At 35.6% G+C, this 23,428-nt stretch overlaps 1 protein-coding gene across 4 annotated transcripts in view; it reads right to left on the bottom strand.

Annotated features, from left to right (window-relative positions):
- Positions 1-652: 652 nt before the first annotated feature.
- Positions 653-23,428, bottom strand: part of LDHB (lactate dehydrogenase B) — a 34,312-nt gene continuing 11,536 nt past the window's right edge. For all 4 annotated transcript variants that reach the window (XM_072653538.1, XM_072653539.1, XM_072653537.1 and 1 more), the window contains 6 exons: positions 17,421-17,538; positions 12,418-12,591; positions 10,936-11,109; positions 8,907-9,024; positions 2,186-2,309; positions 653-991 (listed from right to left, as the gene is read on the bottom strand). In XM_072653538.1, the coding sequence (XP_072509639.1) occupies positions 824-991; positions 2,186-2,309; positions 8,907-9,024; positions 10,936-11,109; positions 12,418-12,591; positions 17,421-17,538 (876 nt within the window). In that variant the 3' untranslated portion in view covers positions 653-823. The remainder of the gene's footprint in view (positions 992-2,185; positions 2,310-8,906; positions 9,025-10,935; positions 11,110-12,417; positions 12,592-17,420; positions 17,539-23,428) is intronic.

The raw sequence follows: 23,428 nt of genomic DNA, 5'->3' as shown, positions 1-23,428 counted from the left end.
AGCTAAGGGGGCCTGGGGCCTTTCCTACCAAAAGAAAGTGAAGTACAGAAATTTCAACAACTTTGTAGCTCTCACTGTGTGAATCAGCAACTTATACAATACAGCAGGTTTTTTTCTTTGTGATCTTCAATTTGCCTTGAGGTTGAGGTAGCCAGGTACCAAACATCTTTTTATTTTGATATGTTTAGCAAATAACCAATAATTTACCTTCTATCCCCACCCTCCCTTCCCAGAGTCACAGATTTCTCCTTCCTCCTTGCCTCAACTCTATACTTCTTTTTGGTTCTGAAGATAGTCAAAAAGAAATTAAGTCTTAACACCATGATAAAGGGCCAATCCAACAAGACTATTTTTGGTTAGGTTCTGATGAAGGAGGTTTCCACCTCAACACCATTTTCATTTTTTTGGAAAGTATGAATTATATTCCAGCTCCACAAGACAAAGCAATATTTGGCAAAAATATGAATAGTGAATAGCATTAAAAGTACAATTTTCTTTTAAAAAAACAAAGCAAAACCAAACACTGGAGACAGATTATTTATATTTAGTCTAGGAATTATAGCTCAATTATTTTAAATCATACTATTATGTTAAAAAGGAAAAAAAGCTATGTAACTGGAAATATTAAAAGAATGCATCTTGGGGAAGAAAGCACACTTCAGTAGTATATTTATTGGTTCATAGGTTCATATAACAAGCCTTTTAATCATGTACTTTGATGCTGTGGCCAGAGTTGAATTCAACAGAAAAATTCTATCCATCAAGATGGCTAATTACTAAGTAGGCACAGCGATTCATATCATGTTGAAGTTTCCTCAGAATATTACAGGTCTTTCAGGTCTTTTTGGATGTCCCACAAGGTATCTGCACTCTTCTTGAGTTGAGCTACCTCATCATCTTTCAGCTTCTGGTTGATAACGCTGGTCAGTCCTCGGGCATTCAGAATGCATGGAAGGCTAAGGAAGACTTCATTCTCGATGCCATACATCCCCTTTTGTAAACAAATAGTATCTATTAGTCTAAGAAAGGCATAAAACGATAAGCAATTTAAAATATTTTTGGAGTTAAGTTCAAAAATTGAACCAGCACTTTCATTCACATATTTCAATAGAACAGGTATTAGAGTTACTGGGAACTAGATCAAGATACAGAGATCCTGTCCTCATTAAAAGTACTCTAAGAACAACCCTACAATAGTCAGAGGCCTTGCTTTCAAATTCTAGCTGTAAAAATGCCACTTGTGTGACCTTGTTTTAGTTTCTCATTTTTAAAATAGGGAGGTTGAACTAGGAAGCCTTTAAACTTCCAGCTCTAAATCTATAATCCTCTATTAGTGCTGAATTTGGCCATTCATGAAAAATTGAATCCCACCTCTTCCATGAGGATAAAAATTGAATTTGACTTAATTATGCTGGTGATCTGAGAGATTTCCCTTAAATCTCTCCAACCCAGTGGTGGTGTTTTATATATAGAAATGGGCAGACAGACAAATCAAATTACTTTCCAGTGTTGGGAAATGTGGCACTAAAGATCTTCACTGATGATTGTATTCACATAGTTGCATATTTTCTCTGTGACTAGCCTGTCTATGTGGAAACATAGAACCAATGTGCACCCAATAAAAACCCTGTCATAGAATCCCAAAATTGAAGAGACCTCAGAAAGTAGAGATCATTCTGGGCAGCTACTATATCTCAGAGAGTTCAATCTCCCTTTGCTTCCAAATATGAGAGGAAAAAAGGTTGAGAAAACAACCCAGAAGACTGCTACTGTCTATCAAAATCAAAGTTATTGTTTTCAATAAATACACCTTTCCATGATTGTACTTATATTAAGGGGAAAAAAAACTCCCATTAGAGTTTAGCATATTTTCTAATAAGAAATCATTCAATATTAGCAATGGATGAATTAATTTGCCTGAGTTCTATGCTGTTTTACTGTGAAGTTTGATTATTGTGATTATCTTTGAGTGATTAAAATCAAGTGAATATGTAAATCTGAGGACCACATTCTGGATGCCTAATGACAACCTCGATTTCTTACCCCATGCTCTGCCTACCACTCTCTCACCACTGTAAATAAACCCTTAAAGGCCTGCCTGAGAAGTCAGACCACTATTGTCCTTAAACATCTCTTAACAGAAGGGAGTAAAATAACATGTTATTTCTCTACAAGTTTTTCTTACCTTCACCATAGTGGATACAGGATGAATCTTGGAGAGATTTTTTAACATGGTCTCAATTAGATCAGCAACACTTAGTCCAATAGCCCAGTTAGTGTATCCTTTGAGTTTGATCACCTCGTAGGCACTAAAACATAATGAAAGAGAGCATTGAAATAAAATTTAAAATATTCCTTAAAGTGCAATTTCACATTGCATTATTGATATCTTGGCAGCATGCCAACATGCCAGAAGGCAGAAGTGTCTTCTTCCCCACCTCATTCTTTCTTTGTTACAAGGGATGTCTCTCTGGGTAGAGGAGAGGCAAATATATGTTTGGAAATGAAGGCTATCTAAAAAGCAAAAGTTATCAATATGTTTTAAATAAAGATGTAACCAGAGATTTTAATAATTTTGAGTTATGAAATTTTAAGATTATAAATAGATCTGCTTCTTGCATAATTATAAAGAGTTTGGCCAAAAATAATTTCACAGTGGTCAAAAAGTAAGACCAGACAAGGAAAACAAAACTGAGTTTTGGAGTCTGGGGTTCCAATGCCAGCTCTGCCCTGCTCACTTTTGTGACCTCGGGCAGTTTGCTTAGCCTCTCTGAGTCTTAGTTCCCTCCCTTGTAAAATGAAAGGTTGCTGGGGATGGAAGCTCAGTTCCATGTGGACAGTCTCGGGCGGGTAAAGGTGGGAACTTCTAAATCTTAGAGTTCTCACGAGGCCCCCCAGGAAACGACTGGGAATTGAGGTGAACCGAGCTATCTCGTGTATTTCCGCCTCTTCCCGTGAGAAACATGATGGGAGAGAGCTCTCCCCGCCCTCGAGATTGTCCTGGATCTGGGCACACCTATTGTTATCTAACAGCACGGTATTCAGGTGCAAACTATGCGGCTGAAGAGCTTAATTAGGATCAGGAAAGCCTGAAAGCGCTCTTAGCGTGGGAGGGGCGCGGACACGACAGAAGGCTCCGCTTTTCCTCTCTTCGCTCTCCCCTCCCCTTCTCTCCCCACTTACACTTCTACTTCCAATCTCTTATTGTAAGATCTTTGCTTCCTTGGGAGATTCTTCGCTCCCTCCTAAGGAAGAATTCCCCTGCACTTGTAACCAGAACCCTGAATAAAGCTCAACCCTTGTTCGACTCTGATAGGTCTCTTCTCTCATACGAGTATCCGGTTTGGCCAGCCGAAGACCTGCGAGAGGTTAAGGTAAGACTCGGGTAGCCCACAGGCCTCTAGGCCTGGCAAAAGGTGGTACTGGATGACTATTAATATCCCATCCAGGATTCAGTCTATTATTTCATATAACTCCATAACTTTTTAGAATGTAAAAAAAAAGCCATTCAAAGTGTAAGGTAAAACTGTGGTACATTGCAAATTAGATTCATATGAATAGCCAAAGTCATATGTTCAAGAAAGGATAAGGGTTAGGTACATTTTTTTCCCCAAATAGAATGAATATTTTCTTTTTTTGAAGCAAAGACCTCACTAGAGTTAAGCATGTTTGAAACAGTTTCCAGCAAGGTGAAATCTTGCCTGACAATTTTCAGTCATTCTGCTCTATGCCACAGAAATGTACTGGGGAGTTTCAAAATCAAAGGCAGGTGGGGAAACATGGTGGAGGAGAAAGAATGTTGGGATCAAAACATGGAGATTCAAATCCTGGTACTATTTAGCTTGGAACTGTGGAAAAAATCAATTAATCTCTGGGCCTTATCTATAAAATGCCCTTATCTGTAAAATGGGGGCAATAATAGTTTCATTACCTACTTCATTGGAATATTGCAAGGAAAGCATATTATAAAGTGTTACGTAAATATGGGCTATTATGTGATCAATCAATCAGTCAACTGACAAACATTTAACTGACAAACATTTATCAAGTACTTATTATGTGCCAGGCACTGTACTAAGTTTCAAGGATGCAAGGAAAGATGAAATAATGCCCTGGTCCTCAAAGAGTTCACACTCTAATGGGTGAAGGCATAGTGAAGCAACAGAAAATTTAGGGCTAGAAGGCACCTTAGACATAATTTAGTCCAAGCCCTTATTTTACAAATGAAGCATCTGAAGACCAGATAGCTGAAAAACTTGACCAAGATTACACTGGTGGTATCAAAACTGATATTTAAACTCAAGGTCTGACTTCAAAATGATAACATGTTGCTACTCTGGGACAGTACCCTGAATGAGGAGACTTGAGTTCTAAGCACAGTCCTATCACTAATTACTTGTGTGGGCTTGGGTAGTTAACCCCTCTGTAACTCAATTAAACATGATCTGTAAGATCCTTTCAGCTAAGATTCTCTTTTCTACACCAAAATCAGGTTCCTTATAACAATTTTGCTATAATGTAAATGTCCCTAAAATAATATGCCACCAAATTTCTAAGGATATAGGCCACAGTAATAAGGATTTGTTGGCTTGGTTATCATAATTTCATAAAAAGAAATCTAATCAAAGGAACGGTTTTTTTTCCACAGCCATCTTATATAACAGAAAATCTAAACCTTATTGTATGGCAAACACAAGTGCAAAGGGCTGCCAAAAAAAAAAAAAATAGTACAAGATTGAAGAAGTAAACTATTTAAATACCTTTAAACAATCAAAACAGAAACTCATCCCTGCCTATGTGACCTGAATTAATCACTCTTTACTTGTTTAGTCAATATCCTGGTGAGGTCATTTTGGTCCTCTTCCAAGAGAAAGGACAACAACCATCATTAAGTACAGTATTATAACTTAAGGTGTTTAGAAGCAAAACCATGGAATTTCCCTTTTCAAAGGATCTCAGAAGTCATCAAATCTAATCCATAAATTTTAAAAAAAAAACCTTTACAACATATTTGACAAGTAATTATCCAGCCTTTGCTTAAAGCTTACCACTGAGAGTGAATCCTTATGCTTCCAGGAAAGTCATGCATCTTTTGGTTAGCTATAATTCTTAGAAAAATTCCCCCTTACATCAAGCCTAAATTTCAATCTTTTACAACTTCCACACATTATACCTAATGCTGTCCTCTGGTGCTAAGCAGAACAAATCTAACGTAATCCCTCTTTCAGATAGTCTTTTAAATACTTGAAGACAGCTGTAACAGCTGCATCCATCTCCTCCCTCCTGTGGGCTGTTTCTGTTTTCTCCAAGCTAAAAATCCCCAGAGCCTTCAAATGATCCTTATATGGCATAATCTGGAGTCATTTCAGTATCACCACCCTGGTTGCCCACCTTTGCACATTCTCCAGGTTATCGGTGTCCTTCCTATAGAGCTAAACCAACCAATTAGCCCTTCATTTGATCAACGAACACTCATTGAGTTGTGCCAGGTATAAAAAACAAATGAACAGCAACAGGACAGTTCTAGGACTCAGGGAGTAGGCATTGTTACTGATCTGACCAGGATGGGCTAGGCTATCACTCACTCATCCTGCAAACTATGCCTCTCTTAAAGCTATCTACGATTATATTAAGTATTGGAGGCTGCTGTATTACTGCAAACTGGCCTTCTTCAAGTCCACCAAACTCCACAAATCTTGTTCAAAATGCTGCTAATGTACTATCCCTATCTTTCCCCTCATTAGCATGAGTGACTTTGTCAAACGCTTTTACTAAAATATTCACCAAATTCACCTATAGTCTTACTCCAATATACCAGCCTAATAATAAATCAGTCAAAAAAGGAAATGAAATTAGCCTGACATAAATTGATCTTGACAAAGCCATGCTGGCTCTTTGTGATCGCTGCTTTCTTTTCTAGATAATAACTAATGATCCCTTTAGCCAAATGCTCTGAAATGTTTATTTTCATTGAAGTCAAAATCATTGGGCCATAGTGTGTAGACTTCATTTTCTTCTTTTTGGAAATCAGGACACTGGGACAAGTGTCATGATTTGTGTCTCATTCTCCACGATATTGTGGTTTGTTTTTAATTCTTGTGTTTTAAAAAATGAATATTATGCAAAGAAAACAAGCAATAGTTGTAATCTTACAGAGCAAGGGCAAACATCAATGACTGAGGAAAATTGCAGCATCTATTGGTGTAGGAAAGTCAAGTGTTTTGAAGATCATTTAAGATCATACTGGAAAAGGATAAGTCTCACTGAAGTACAAAGGAAAGTGATGTCCAAGAAATGAAATGAAAACAATGCCAAGAAGTAAAAGACCACTGCTTCAAAACAGTCTAATTCATCCTCCAAGAACAAGCAAAGACCTCCAGAAAGACCTGGAAGCTAGAGGGGCTGATGTTGATTCCTTTAGAGAATGGTGTAGGCTTCCTGAAGTTGGAAAAACATCAAGATGGTTTAAAATAACAACAGCTGCTGTTACTATGAAGAAAAAACACTGGCCATGGGACAAGACAATACAAATTTAAAACATTAGGAAAGAGTAGTTTTTATTGCTGAAATTCCCCTTTTCATTCAAGGGTCTACTAAAATCACTTATCAAAAAGAAGTCTAGGTGAGCCTGCAAGATCTAGGCATCATAGTTATGCTGTAAGCCATCTACCCCAAAATATACTTTGGGATTATTTTTTTACTTTTAGTGGGTTTAAAAGTCTTGTCCTTAATGATGATGAACTTTTATAAATATATTCATATACTTAGAGGCAAATTTGCCTAAAATACAGAAATTCTCCAGAGGAGATGTAATATTGCAACATAATCTTATACTATGCTACATTTAACAAAAAGATTGAGAAATCTGTCAAAGAGAAGGTTCAGTGGCTTGAGAACTCACCTTAATTAAGCTCTATTGCAAGTATGCATTATAACCAATGCTAAGTTTGATGATAAAGAATTAAATGGGGTCAAAATCTTGTGAATTCAAATGCCAAATTGTGTAAAACAAGTAAATACAGCAAAAGGGGAAAATGTCACATAAAATGTTGTAAATTTTATTGTTCAAGGAAAAGTTCATTATTTTGCTTTTTGCCAAGATCTTGCACACAAAAACAAATGACAGGAAAATGCACTTTTGCTGCAATAGAGAGGTTGGGACTATGAGTTTGTGAAATGCTGTATATATTGTTAGAATTAGTTTTTGTGTGAATTGCATTTACTTTGCTTTGCTTAAAAGCTTTTCTTTGTTATAAGGAGAGGTTAAATATGGACAGAGAAAGCGTTATGGGGAAAGTGTTGGTATAAATATAAATAGGCAACAATTAAACTTCAAAAAAGAAAAGTATTACTTATCCATTCTCGCAAAGGACCCTTTGGAATTATGTGTATTCACAACTTCTGTTAAATGAAAATATCCAGCATGGGTCAAAGGAAAAAGGGAAAAGTAGCAGTGGTCGATGGCTCCCTGGGGAGGGGTTCTAAGGCAGTCTATTTGTCAATTTTATAATAGACCTGCTTACATTCTTGGTCCTTGTATCCACGATGTAATAGAAAATCTCCCAAAATTTGTGAAACTTAATGACCATTTCTTAGTTCAGATAATTAACTTGGTCATAAGTCAAACTGCTAGAAAGCGCACCAAATAACTTGAATTCTGGGTACTGAAGGTATTAGGGGCACAGGCAGTATATAGACACAGGTAGAAGTATAATATCAATAGATCTCTCCCCTCTGGGAAGGGCCTCTTCTCTGTTACTTAGGTCCAAGTACTCAATGATCTCTTTTCTTCCCTTTCTCCTCTATGTGACATTCTTCCATCTGCCAAAAGTCAAAAATACCCATGTTTGGTGAAATTTTTTTGTTTTAATAGTAAAGCCCTTCTTTTATTTTTAAAGTAATACTTCATTCTCATCTGCTCATTCACTGAATTCTTTTTAAATTGACCTTCTAGAAGAGAATATAACCCTCACTTTGAGTATATATGAATCACCTGGCTATGGCAGACATCCAAGCATCATCATCGCCATCTGTATCATAGTTAGCATTTATGTAGTTCTTACTATGGGCCAGACACTGTGTTAAGCATTGACAACTATTACCTCATTTGATCCTCACAACAACCCTGGGAGATAGGTGCAAGTCTGAGGTGGGATTTGATCTCAGGTTTCCCTGACTCCAGGCCCATCATTCCATCCATAGTGCCACTTAGCTGCATTGTTATAAAATGTCACTACAAAATTATCTCGGATCTCCATAATTTTTGGAAATAAAGAGCCTCACTCTGTTGTTCTTTTGTTTTTTAAGGCCAGACAATCAACAAAACAATAAATCAAGCCTTGATTTGTAACACTTGCCAATTTCTGAGTTGCAAATGCTCAGACTGAAAAATTAACAATCAGCTCTTGCACGCCAGTATGAGCTGGCTCTAGCACTCTGCTAGAAGGAACCTGGAATACATCATCTCATCCCACTCCCTAATTTAATACATAGGAAAAGGTAAAACCTAGAGAAGTGAGGTAATTTACTCAAGCATGACTCCTAGTGCTATTTACAGTATTTCTGACTTTTTAAAAAAAATTCCACAAGAAAGATGTTTCCATTATAGGTTTCATTAAATAAGCAGTGAAAGTGCTTCCAATCTTACCTCACTGGTTGCATATAGTGTCGAGAGATACCAATTACATGTGTGTGAAGTGGTACCTCAAAATTGTTTCAATTTGCATCTCTTTGGCTATTTGTAAGATTAAACACTTTCCCAAGTGATTAAGGAATGGATAATTCATAATCTCCTATCCAACTCCATATCCCATATACTTATTTCTCTGGTTAGCTGAGAAGACAACCAAACAATTCTATCTAGTGGGCACGTAATGGACAATAAGTCAAGAAGCATGTCCACTGACCTTTCAATCACCAGCTTATGAACCTCCTTCCAGTTTTCACTGTCATTGTCAGTTCCCATTTCTGGATTCAGGTCTTGGAGGGAAACACCTGCCACATTCACTCCACTCCATACAGCCACTGCATAAAAAATAAAGAAAAAATATTCTCTACCTGCGAGGTTTAGGAAGAACGTCTTTATTTCTTATTTTAACTACTCCCAACTTTAGCTCTTTGATAAATGATTGGCACTGAAGCTGAGATCTAATGAGCTACAGTAGAGATTCTGAAGAGGCTGATTTTTTTTAATTTAAAAAAGATTTATGAACAAACTTATTTTATAATGTATGAATAAACCTATATATACATATACATATATATATATATATATATATATATATATATATATATATATATGAAACAAAAATTTTCAACAAAGGGCTGTCACAAATTTAAGGAAGTTTTTAGTTCACATTCAGACAACATGAAATCCTTCAGGTTACTTTGCAGAAGGTTAAAGAAGGGAACAAGGAAAACTAGTTCCAGCTTAGCCTAAACTTTTGTTTTGAAGGCTTCTGAACCCTCTTCTCCATCAGAGATTGGACAACACAAGTTGAAGATGGTCTGTTTTGTTCTATTGCTTCTTCCCTGGAGTGGATTTCAGAAACATTTCAGTGGGGCCAGAGCATGACAACTTACCTCTAAGCCCATTAACAGTCAAATCTAGTCTGGACCTGAGTGAAAACTCTGAGGGACTTGTAAGTTTCTGGAATGATCTGTCTGTGGGTCTGAACTTACATGTTCTGACTATGAAATTCATGGAGTTATAATCAGGAGTACAGAGGTAGGCAAAGAATGACCTTACATACTGGAGGCCATAACAATGGCCTCTTTAGTCCAGAATATGCTCCTGCTTTCCCAGCATATTATAAACTGATCGGAATTTGTTCTGCTGTCCTTCCTTGGAGAATCAAACTATTGTTATTTTAAATAAAAACAACCACGTCTTTAAGCTTCCATTTTCTTCTCTATAACTCTGCTTCATTATAAGGCGTATGGACAAGGAATTAAAATGTGTAGACGGTAGCATGTAATAATTTCAAGGAAGTTTCATATTATCTCTGTCACTGAAATTAGTGGAGCCGTCACATGTTTAACTTTAGGAAAAAACTTGCCATTTATTAATCCGTAACATTCCAGTGAATACTAAAAATCATATTATATTATTGGTCGCTTCAGTCTTTAGTGACAGATATATAGATCTGATGGATGACTATTCAGATTTAGTGAATATTATTTATTATTATAGTATAACATTGCTATATATTATAACATTGTTATCATTAAATATTAATTGATATTCCCAAAAATTTATGCAGTAATTTTCTTTGGAATGGCAAAAAGAAGTATTAATTTAAATTTCACCTGTCAAATTAAATCCCTTTTTAGTTCCACAAAGATTTGAAGGTTTGGACAATAACTATACTGAAACATTTAGAATGGCTTTTTATCTACTTAAAAAAAAATTTAAATGCCATCAAACCATAACATGCTACCAGTTTAATCCTTTTATGCTTTCTAATCTGTACCCATATTCTCTTTTAATTAAATTTCTAATGAAAGTAAATACTCCATTGATGTTGCCAGGCATATAATTGTAGTAATGCTCAAACACTTTAGGGTAAGTGAATGATATTACACAATTGTAAGGGCAGGCTGTACATTAGTGTATAGGAAAGGCAAGTAGGAAAAAGTAATTTATTTTGATTGAAAGATTAATACAATGCTCCCCAGTCACTTTGTAAAGAATGAATACACTCCATTCCAAATGACTTAAGTACTTTATATAGTAATAAAGGTTTCATATTCTCTATCTTAATGTAGACCACTGACACATGAGATTTCATACCTGACATTCCCTCCCACCCACTTACAGTTGAGGATGGGGGAAGTTAAAGTCACTCTATGAAATAAATTTAAATTGTTTGTCAATCCTCAACTCTGAACCTTGTCTTAATACCATAAGAAAATAAAACTCTTTTTATTCTTTACCACTTGAGTCTCCATGCTCTCCAAGGATCCAGCCATGGCAGCTGCTTGGATGGATGCCAAGTTTTTCAGACATAAGATAGCGGAATCTAGCAGAATCTAGATTGCATCCACTCCCAATCACCCGGTGCTTTGGCAGGCCACTCAGTTTCCAGGTGACATATGTAAGGATATCCACTGAGAATAAAATAATGTCATAAGTGAACAAGAATATATTTGTGATTAGTTCGTTATCATGCCCTTTCCCAGAAGTGAAAAATGGTCACAAAAGCATAGCTAACATATCCTACGATTTTTGACTTTCACACTTTTGCTCACACTATTCACAAGTGGGATCTCATTCCTTCACTTCTTTTTTCTTCACTCAGTGAATTAACATCCCTCCTTTGAAACTCAACTCAAACACTGCTCTTGCCAAGTAGTTTTCTTTGATTTATCTACCTATGACCCCTCAAGATGGTGATCACTTCTTTTTCTCTCTCACGTTCATTTTACCTCCTTCTGATGCACTCATCACATATTATTTTGCAATTATTCATGTATTATGTGCATGTTTACATTATGGGACACATGCTTATTTTCATATTCCCCTAAAAGAGTCGAAACACCACAAAAGCAGGCACTGGGCTTTACCTAATCTTTGGATCTCTTTTAAAGTTTAGTACAATGCTACCCACACAGTAGGTTCTTTAAAATGCATTTGAGTGTTTTGTGGATCTTCTCAGTGCAAAAATGGTATCAGAAGGCTCTTAAGGGAAAAGTTTTCCATATATTTAGAATAGATAAAAAAATGAGTGTATAGATGTGATGTTAAAAAAAGAGCATCAATAAAAGAATTTTAAAGACAAAAATGAAAGTCATTTTTCAAAATTCATCTCTGTTAACTTTTCAGAGATTTGCAGCAGGTGGGACAGGTGGGAACATGAAATTCATTGTACTCCGCATGACAAAAAAGCAAAATCAGTAAGTGAAATGGCTTGTTACCAATTAAGGTTGGGGCATTCTAATGTTTTCTTATATATCCCATTACACACATTTTTGAGACTTAAAGATGTGAATGGTCAATAAAAACATACGACGGCTAAAAGATGAAACCTTTTATGTATCTCCACTTCTAACAGTCTTTTATTGTCATTCTGTAGGTTAACCATAGTGTAAGTAATGTAATGTAACTTTTTTCCTAATGAGAGGCAAACAGGGTATAACAGATCAAGGGTTTGGAAGTCAAAAAACTTGAATTTGTCCCATTTAGGCTCACCATTGTATGACTGATATTAATTATAAAACTTCAAAAGGCTGGGAAGATTAAATTAGATAATGTGTGTGAAAGTCCTTTGTAAACTACAAAATACCATAGAAATTCAATTTAGTCTGCAGTGGACAACCAACACAGGTTTAATTAAATTTAAAAGTTAAAAGCCAGTTTTTAGGGACTTAGTGAATCAAAGTTAAGTTGCTATAATTAAGTTAAGGAACTATAATTACCTGGGTTGGAAACCACAATTATGATACAGTCTGGGCTATACTTTACAATCTGGGGGATAATAAACTTGAAGACATTCACATTCCTTTGTACCAGATTGAGGCGACTCTCTCCCTCTTGCTGGCGGACTCCAGCAGTGACTACAACAATCTTGGAACCAGCAGTGACAGAGTAATCTGTAAGAGAGAAGATAGAGGGTTAATCTGGTTATATTTGCAAAATGACTATTGGTACTCAGAACATAGGAAAGTGCTCAATGTTTTATGAATGAATTAATGAACCATAAGAAGCATTTCCCTTTTGCCCAATAACTTTGTACTCTGTAATGGGATTTTCCAACAGAACCCCACAAAGTAAGAGCAAGGAAGGAATGGCTTTAAGATTTGTATTTTAATTTTTGAAAACAAGTTAATAGTCATACATTAACCCTGAAGGTATACCAATAGTTGGAAGACTAGAAGATCTTCATGCAAAAGATTTAATAGAAAAGACCTGGGAGCAAGAAAATTCTTCAGAAGTTTCTTTCAGTGACTATTTTCATCAGTTACATCAGAATAAATGCAGAGTCACATTCTGCCAAATCTTTACCATTCTGAAAGGAGACAGCTCATTCCACTTTTGAATAATCTTTATAAAGTTTTTTCTACATTCCTATCTTGGGACCCAAATGTGGGCCTCTTCAGCATCTTCCCATAGTTCCCTTTAGGACCAAACAGAAGGGTAAGCAGTTTTCCATATAACAGCTATGCAAATAGTTAAATAAGGCTATCTCTTCCTCCTTAAGCCTTCTCTTCTCCACTCTAAACACCCCTAGTTCCTTCAACTGGTGGTCCTCATATGGCATTATCCTACAACCCTTTTTCATTGTAGCTTTGCTCCTCTGGACAGTCCCTACTATGTCAATGACCTTCCTAGGATGTGCCACAAAAAAAAAAAAAAAAAAATCAACACAATATGCCAGATGTGGTCTGACCAGAGTAAAATGGGGCTATGACCTACAGTGCTAAGCAATCACTCAATTAAATGGTTCAAAGGCACTTTATTGGGACTTGATTGCTTCCACTAGCAATAAAAGTCTCTTAAACTCCTGTAATTCAAGAGAACCACCCTCTCATAGCCACAATAGTTTCTTCGTTTGTAAAATGAAATAGTTGAACTCAATAACTTTTAAGGTCCTTTTTCTAGTTCTAAACCCTACACACAAAGAGCTCTCTGTACTGAATTATTTATCATTCCTGAAGTCTTCTACTTTGGGGCTTCTAATTCATAGCTCTGATCTGAGAGGGTAGAAGGGAATGATTCAATCTAGATTTCTTTTGCTAGTGAGGAGATTCCAAAATATCTTGAAATTTAGTTCATTAAAAATCAGATTACTTTTATTAAACTTTCCAATTAGACCAAATATATATAGAATTTGAGCTAGAAGTTTTGAACATCTCATTCTTATAAATGAGGAAACTGAGACCTATCCTTTATTTCTTTAGAATTATTTCTTCTATATTTCTAATCAAGTTTTATTTTATTTTGCAAATACTATCATTTCTTGTATAGTTGTGAAGCTTCTGCCTTTCTACTACTGGGGAATAACTGTTTTCTCCTTTAGCTTTATTTGGTTCATTTCAAAATAGGAAAAACTTTAATTCTGCATTTTATGGCCTTTCCCCCAAAGTATATTTATTATTGGGTGCTGCCTAAATATCAAAAGACATAAGCATAAACCTTTTGACCTGGAAGAGGGACTAGGAGTCACCTGGTAAAGGTTGTATTTTAGAAATTAGAAAATTTAGATATCAACCAATTCCAGCTGATATTCTTGAAAGATGCATCCCTCATGGTCAAGGAAACTTTTACTCTTGGCAAGACTACATAAATGAACTAGTCTTTAGCAAGAAGTGAACACTATTTCTCTAGCCAGGTGGCTAGCTCTGTCAAGGATTCTAAGTCTAAACTATATCTATTTTTAAGAGATTTCCTTGAGAAAGGGCAAAAGATCATAAAATTAAAGGATTAGTAATGGGGAGTGAGAGGATAATAAAGTAGAAGTGTTCTTTTTCAAATCACAGGATATAAAACTGAGAATGGAAATGGAAAAAATAGCCACTCCAAAGTCAGTGCAAAGTTTTGTATGAGATCTCGAAGAAAATCACTACATTTAACTAGGCACATTTTGTTAATATTAAATATTAAAATAATTGGGTCAGATAGCTCAACTATTCTCTCACCATTGCCAATCTCCCGCCCTCCAGATTATGTTTTTACTTTCTCTCGTGACCAATCAACAAATATTTATTAAGCATCTATTATGTGGAAGAAATACATCTACTATGTACTGAGGAACACATACACATAAAATGTGAAATAATCCCTACACTGAAGGAGCATATAGTCTAATGGAAGATCAGTACATATAAAAATATATGCATACACACAATGTGAATAAACACAAATACATGCAAAGTAGTTAAATACAGGGCAGGGAGGTGCGGTACTAGCAGATGCAGAGAATGGATTGGGAAAGGTTTCAAGTAGAAGATGGTGTTTGGGCTCTGTCCCCTCTCTATATGATAGGGGAAAGGAGGGGGCACATTCTAGTATGGTGGAATGGAATAAAGCAAAATTAATGGAATATCGTATGTTTGAGTAACAGAAAGAAGGCCAGTTTATTTAGAATGTAGAGTGAAGGGATGGGGTGGGGGGGTAATATCCAATAAGGATGTAGTGAGAGGTTGGATACAGGCTTTAAATGGCTTTAAAAGCTAAACCAAGGAGTTTATATTTGATTTGCAAGGCCTTAGAAAGTTATTGGAGTTGAATGAATAGGGGAGTCACACAGTCAGATTTGTGTTTAACAAAAAACATTTTTGCAGTAGTATGGAAGATGAATTGATGTGCAGGGAGACTTGAGGCAGGGAGAGCAACTAGGAGGGTCCTACAATAATTCAATCTAGGTAAAAGGTGAGAAGACCTGAATTAAGGTGGTAGCTGTATGATTAGAGAAGGGGTTGATTGTGAGAGATGGTGTGGAGGTAGAAATGGCAAGATCTGGTAACCAGCATTTGTAGTGAGGGAGAGTGAGTTGTTAAGGAAAAATATTATGAATCTGTGGGGCAAGAAGGATGCTGGTGCCTTTGACAGAAATAGTAAAGTCTGGAATAGGGGATGATTTGTAGGGAAAGATCATAAGTTTCTGAGATTCCATCTCAAATCCATCACTTTGTCAACGCTGCCCAAAAAAGCCCATTAATGATAAATGCTGCAGGGGCTTCTGGAAAATGAGTTCACTAGCACATTATTGGTAGAGCTCTGAGTTGGTCCAAAAACTGCATCAACTTGGAATTATGCTACAAAAAATACTTTTTCCTCAGCTATAACCACAAGGCCTACTTCCCCAAATCTCAAAGAGGAAAAGTTTGCACAGGTATAAAAATATTTATAGCAGCTCTTTTTGTAGCAGCAAAGAACTAGAAACTAAGGTAATGTTCATAAACTGGGGAATGGCTAAAAAAATTATGATACATGAATGTAATGAAGTACTACTGTACTATGAGAAATTAATACTATCAGAGAAACTTGAGAATATGTATATTAATTGATGCAAAGTGAAGCAACCAGAGCTAGGAGAAAAATTCATACTATAACATCAATGTTGTAAAAAAGATAAATTTGGAAAGACTTGATATAAAACTGGTCAGTGCAATGATTATCCATGATTCCGGAGGGCTAATAAAGATTATTTCCCTCCTGCTTCAGAAAGGAGAGGGACTAATAAGCAGAAGATAAAAACATATTTTTGGATATCCTCAATATGGTGATTTGTTTTGCTTGACTGTACTTATATGATAAAAGGGTTTTGTATTTCTTTTTTCTCCCAGTAGGAGCAGGGATGAGGGGAAATGGGAGAAAAAATGCTTGATAATTTAAAAAACGTTTTAGAAAATAAAGATACTAAGTTAATGTAGGCCTATCATTCAGAGTTATGAATCACCATGGATCAGTAGATTTTCTTACTCATATGCCTCTCTAAATATGACTACTCTTCCACAAGAATACCATATGAATTGGTGGGAGAGTGTGACTGTTTACAAGTGGATTGTTATATTTTTATTACTTCTGCTTTCGCTTTGCACTGAGTATTCATTTATGATTATTCTTGCTCTTGTCTTCTTGTTTAGTAAATGATTCATGTTTAAGAGTCAATGGTGTTATTCCCATATCTGATCACTTACTATCTTGGAGAAGGGAGAGCAAAGAGAAGGAAAGAAGGATGGAATTTGGAACTCAAAAACTTTTTGAAAATGTTCAATTGTTATCATGTAACTGAGGAATAATTTTTTTTTTTAAAGAAAAACTAAGTTTGGTTTTGGACAGATTAGTTTTGAGACATCTCTAGGACATCCAGTTTGAAATGTCCAACAGGAAAATGTAAGAAATTAGAGCTAGATTTGTGTCTTCTGCATAGAGAAAATAGTTAAAACATGGGAGCTGTTGAGGATATTGAAAGTTCATAAAGAGAGAAGGACAGGACCTAAAGGAACATCCACAGATAGGGGGCATGATATGAATGATGAGCTAGCAAAGGAAAGGAGCACCCAAACAAACAGGAGGGAGAGGGGGAGACAAAAGTATCTTGAATACCCAATCAGGAGAGAGTATCTGGAAGAGCTTGGTAAAGAAGGATTATGACTAAGAATGACTGAGATGGCCAGATTGGGCATTTAAGAGACCATTGTTAACTTTGGAGAAAACGATTTCAGTTGAATGAAGTTGGAAGTCAGATTGCCAAGAAGATGAGGAACTAATAGGAGAAGAGGAAGTGGAATCAGTGAGGACAGAAAGCTTTTTTTTCAAGAATTTGGCTGAGAAAGGAAAGAGATATAGCACTAACTTGAGGAGAACCCAGGATATAGTGAAGGTTTTTAAGGATGGGGAAGAACTTCTATGTATTTTCTAATTATGAAAAATTCATTTACAGTATCAACATATACTAATACAGAGTTGAAACTACCTTTATCAGCCACAATTTTAGGAGTTTGAAGAAACAAGCTCCCATGCTGTAGATCCATCATTTCTCCTTTGAGTTTGTCTTCCAAAACATCAACAAGGGCAAGTTCATCAGCAAGACTCTATAATACAAAAGCAGACCTTTTAGTAACAAAATATTAAGAAAATCCAATCTTTGCCCTAGAAAGACTTTGTCTCAAGAGTTGCGCAATAATATCTAAGAACAAGGCGAAATATAAATGGTCATCCAGCATTTTTCTTACCTCAAAGGACCATAGATTTTGAGTTAGAAGTGACCTTATGGATCTAACCAGACCCCTTAATTTTACAGATGAGATAGCTGAGGGTCAGAAGTACAGTGACTTTCCCAAGGTCATATTGGTATATTAAGTGGCTAAGCCAGTATTTAAACCCATATCACCTGCCTCCAAATTCAGTTCCATTTTCTCTTCTAATTACCTAATTCCATTTCCTACTTTCTTCCTAAAATAGTACTTATATATTATTGATGCACTTTTCATTGTATTTCTTTTGTTTTAAAAAGAAATATCATAATTTCAAATCAATGAGAAGAAAAATATTTCTTATTGATTTAGCAAACTCCTAAGATTAAAAAGTCCCAGTATTATGCCTATTAGAACACACACTTAAGAATTGAGATTTACTTTTCCCTTTAAACTACTGCAACACTAACAAGGAGAAATAAAAGATATAAAAAGTATTACATCACTGTTACAACCTGAAAAATCAAGCCCTGATAGCATATTATATTTTTTAAAAGCTTGAAAGAGACTAATCAATTCAGCTTACAGATGGAAAAGCTAAGATGCAAAGAGGTGAATAAAGAGCTTTCCATTAGATCACACTGTTATATAATAGCAGAGCCAATGATTAGGTCTACTGATACCTATCTGTATCTATGATATCTATGAGATAGGGCAAAGGAGGGAGTACATTCTCTAGCATGGTGGAATTGAATGTAGCAAAAGTAATGGAATATGTGTCTGAGTAACAGAAAGAAGGCCAGTTTGTGCTCTAGTGCTCTTTCCATTTTATTACCTTGTCCCTTGGCAGAGAAGTGATTTAAGTCAACTTGAATGCTGTACCTAAATAAGTTAAGTTTGGTCAACATGTCATAATGATTAGAGTAGATTACTTGGATTTGCTAATACAGATTGTTTGGTTTAATCAAGATCCTTCAGGATTTCACATCATTTTACAGAAAAACCTCACTAATTCTAGCAAAGCTGATTTCTAACTGTGACAAATACTACCTTAGCCAATTACTAGAATAATTTGGAATTAGGGATCATCTAGACATGAATTCATTTTAAAATATCTACTTATTACATCAGAGTCTAATAGTACATTGCTCAGTTCCAAGTACGTAGCTACAGCTTTAGTGGCAGCTAGGTGGCATAGTAGAAGTACCAGGGCCAGAATCAGGAAGATTCATTTCCTTGAGTCCAGGTCTGGCCTCAGACATTTATTAGTTGTGTGACCCTCAGCAGGTTACTTAACTGTTTGCCTTAGTTCCCTCATCTATAAAATGAGCTAAAGAATGAAATGGCAAACCATTCCAGTCTCTTTCCCAAGAAAACCCCCAAATGGGGACATGAAGAGTCAGACATTACTTCTTTAAATGTTAATTCAGATTTTTCACTAATTTAAATTGGCCCTCTCCCACTAATATATATTTTGTCTCATTTTTCCCTTTGTAATCACCAAATAGTAAGTAAACTTAAAATGGAAAAAAAGTTACAGAAGAGATAGAAAAGAAATGTAGAAGAATTTCAACTAATTCTCACTGGTCTATTTTTCCTCTTTATCTAAATTTAAGGAAAATTCAAAAAATGAATTTACAAGAGCTACTCCTTAAAGACTGAAGAATCTTAAATTAGAAACTTGTGGGAATACATTGCTGTAGAATGTAAGGCCGTTTTCATATTTTAACATGAAGGAAATCTCCATGCCTTGGCCTAGAGATGAGTTTAGTCCAGAGGGGATGGCACTAATCTGGATAGGACAAGTTCCCTTAGCCATGGCCAACAATTCAGGAAAACTATGATCTGTCCTAAAATTATTCCAAGCCTAGAGCACTTCAATGAGAGTAATTGGATTCAATGACTTAATTCCAGGTATTTGGATTTACTCTATTATACTGTATTGTATCCCAAACAGGGAAGGGAGAGGAAGTGAGAATTTATATATATTTTTTATGTTTTTATCATTATTTAACTCCAACATTTGATTCAGTACCTATCTCCTGTAAACTTAATGTTTTGCACTTATTCTTTATTCACAAAAATATACTACAAATGTACAATAATAAGACCCAAAATTGAAAAGGTGGAAAAGGGCAAACCAATTTGTCTCTGGGAAATTACAGTGTTTTAATGACCCCAAACGTTTCTCTAAAGCAAAAGCTCATCTTTTTAACACCAATAGTTTCCTGGTAATGCTGTATAGTTGCAAATCATATGATAGTTCAACTGAAATTGGCGATCACCCACAGGGCAATGAAAAGATGAATGGATGGGAGCAGGCTGCAACACATTGCAAATGAAAACCTGCTCAAAAGAAGCTGAATAAACAATGGTCTTAAAGAAATGAATGAACAAGGGGGGAAGGGAGAGAGAAAGAAAGGAGGGAGGGAGGGAGATGGGTCCAACAAAGCAAGAGGCAAAGATAATAATGTTCAGATGTCCACATGATCTGCTGGGAGCCAAATGATTTCAAAAGGGCTAAGAGAAACATCTCTAGACCCTCTGCAGAAAATTTACTGGAGAACATAGTCACCTTAGATGAATATGTGTGGATGGGTATCATTAGAGTATATACCCACATTGATGGGATGCTCCATTTAAGTATAGAAACACAGTAGTTATAGGATCTGAAACCAAAATGCACTTAACTCTGGATATTGTTCAAGGTCACATTGCATATAAAATGTCAGTTACAATTCTCTGGAAAAATAGATTGGAACCAGATTGTGGAGGGCATATAAATGCCTTAAATGTATTATAGACAGTGGATATGATTCAATAAGACAGTCTGAGAAAGCAAAAACCACACTGCACCTATTGTTAGAGAAATTGGGTTCTTTCTTTTTTTCAGTGATTTTGTTCTATTTTCAACATTTGTTTTTTTACTATTTCTGGATAATTTCATCAATTCAACATCTTTACAATTGGATTTGTTTCTCTAAAATGTTATTTTAAAATAAAACATTTAAATTTACCTTAAAATATGCTATATGTACTGCACTGCAGCCCTGGATGCAATTAGACAAATTATTTATTTTGTTAAAAAAAGTGGATACCAAGGTCCCCAAATAATAGAGCACTTGATTATACACATGGTGCTCTGTCAAGAAACTGAGCAGTAATGAATGTTAGCTTATTTTAGTAGCACCACATGTGTGATGCTGAAGATAAAAAGAGCAAAAGAATGCAGGCTTTAAGCGCGAGAGGATGTCACATGATCTTAGATCCTGTTCTCTTGTTTCAGTGCATGTGAAAAAAAGTTGGCTGAGAAATTCATACTCAGCAACCAAGGAAGGAAGAGATCCAGCACTTTAAAAACATCACTGAAGCTCTGAATTTAGATGCACTTACATTAGGATTCTAGACAGCCTACAGTCACACAAACAGAAAACATGATTAGGTGCTAAAATCTTTAAATAAATCATTCCTTTACTCCTAAATTTAACAGCCTATTAATTCATATAGCTGAGGGTTGTGTGTGTGTATATATGTGTATGCATGTATTTACCTATATACATACATTTATAGATTATATCATATTTATATAACATATACATACAAGTAGGTTTGCTTATGTTACCAAAATACTGTTTGAAAGAATAATAATTTAGCTTTTATTGTGAGAATGGTCATTTTGTTACTAAGAAACAAAGTTATTAGCCATGATACTAGCGTTATGGGTCTTGGTAAGCAATGATTCAAATGGTTTTCTTCAAGCTATTTGGCCCCAGTGTAGACCAGACCTTAGCTTTACAACCATTTTTTCTCTTCTCTACCAGACTTATGGCTTCTAGCAGTCATTTTGTGGCTTCTGAAGTCATACAACATTGTAACTGCTTAGTATCTTAATAGGGTAGTATCCATCTTCCTTACCAATCTTGCGTTCTCTCACCTCTCCACTTGAAGTTCTTATGCTCCAATTAAAAAAGAAACTTGAACTATCAATTTCATAAATTCTTTTTTCTGCTTAAAGCAAATAAAAGGGCCTTTCTTGCACAAGTCTTAGAAATAAATGCCATTGGAACATAAGGCCCTCATTGTTATTTTGGAGATCTCCAGTACCTAACACAATACTTTTACACATTTGGAAGGTACATAATAAGTCTATTAAGCCCAATCAATTTAGAAATTTTTTTTTTTGAAAAACCAAATATTTTCATTTACTTGAAAAAACCTGGGAATTAAGTCCCTTAGTGAAAATAAAGAAGTTTTTTCCCCCAATATCTGGAAAGCTTAATATCAGCCCCACAAAAAATACAAATTTTCCAAAGTGGATGGAAAAAAAATTTTAGGTCCTATCATCTTATTATAAATAGCTAAATTCTAGGAGAGAAAATACATATGTAGCTAGAGCAATTTTTTTCAAACTGTATAGGAAAACTTGGGTATTGGGGATGTTTTTTTTTCTGTAGTTACACTAAATTCCAGATACCCAATACATTTATATTAGATAAAGGAAAATAAAAAGTAGCCCATTTTTTGTAGTCCCTGATTTTCCCAAAATCATAGAATTGTCAAGGACAGGATTGGTGTGGTAAAAAGATTTGGAGGTAAAGGACCTAAATCTAATCACAGTTCTGTTATTCACTACCTGTGTGACTTTGTCACATAGCCTCTTTGATAGTCTCCTCATCTGCAGAATGGAACTAATGGTGGTAGTAGTGGTGGAGGTAGTGACTTCCAAGACCCCTTTAAACTCTATGATCCAATGTACTGGCAGGATTAGGTACCAAGACACTGAGGTCCTTTCTCTCAAACTAAACTGACAAGCATTCAAACTCTACTACAGAGAGCAGAATTCTAATGGGCTGGCCACATTGTTCAAATGCTAAATATACATTTGCCTAAAAGACTATTTTGCAGGGAACTCACATGAGGCAAGTGCTCACATGGTGGTCATTAGAAGAAGTTCAAAGACACTCGCAAGGTCTCTCTGAAGAACTCTGGAATTGATTGCATGACATGGGAGATAATGGCACACGACTATTCAGCATGGTGTGCCCTCAAAGAAGATGCTATGCTCTATGAGCAAAGCACAATGGACGTAGATCAAAAGAAATATGAGATGTGCACATTTAAAGAATCCACCCCAAATGTTTCCATGGACCACTTGTGCCAGACCTGTGATTGAGAACTCAAAGCTCATTCTAACCAGCCAGGCAGACACTCTGTAACTTGACTCTAACATAGAGATGTCATTTTGTTCCTCTTCAAGAGTGAAGGACAACAATGAACCAACCTATGAATTTAGATGTCATCTAGTCCAGCCTTCATCTTAAATATCAAGTCCCAGTAAACATTTCTGACAAGCAGTCACCTAGCCTCCACTTGAACACTTCAACTAATTGGGAACTAATTTTGTATCTCAAAAGGTAGTTATTCCATGAGAACCTTTTTAAATTATTAGGAAACTATTATTGTCAGGACCAATTGTATAATATGCTTTTTTAGGTCCATTTCTTGAGTTTCTGCTACTAAGTAAAATATTGAGAACTTAAAACATCTGAATTCTGAAAATACTAAAAGTGCATGGTCAAGGCATTGTGCAGGCACAATTCACAATTAGTACAACAATCCATTATATTCAGTGGAAGAAAAAAAGCTTGTCTTTTTCCCCCTCCCCTTACATTTAAGGAATCCATTAGAATGAAACAAAGCTTTAGAAGAAATTAGGAAAAAATAAAATTTAATAGGTATTTTAATACCTCTAAAAAAGAAATCTAAACCAAAGGAAAATTACTTAAGA

The sequence above is a fragment of the Notamacropus eugenii genome, chromosome 3 (genome assembly GCF_028372415.1).
Source record: "Notamacropus eugenii isolate mMacEug1 chromosome 3, mMacEug1.pri_v2, whole genome shotgun sequence".
NCBI classification, from domain to species: Eukaryota; Metazoa; Chordata; class Mammalia; order Diprotodontia; family Macropodidae; genus Notamacropus; species Notamacropus eugenii.
The sequence above is the reverse complement of the archived record's forward strand: the minus strand, read 5'-3'. Positions and strand labels throughout refer to the sequence as shown.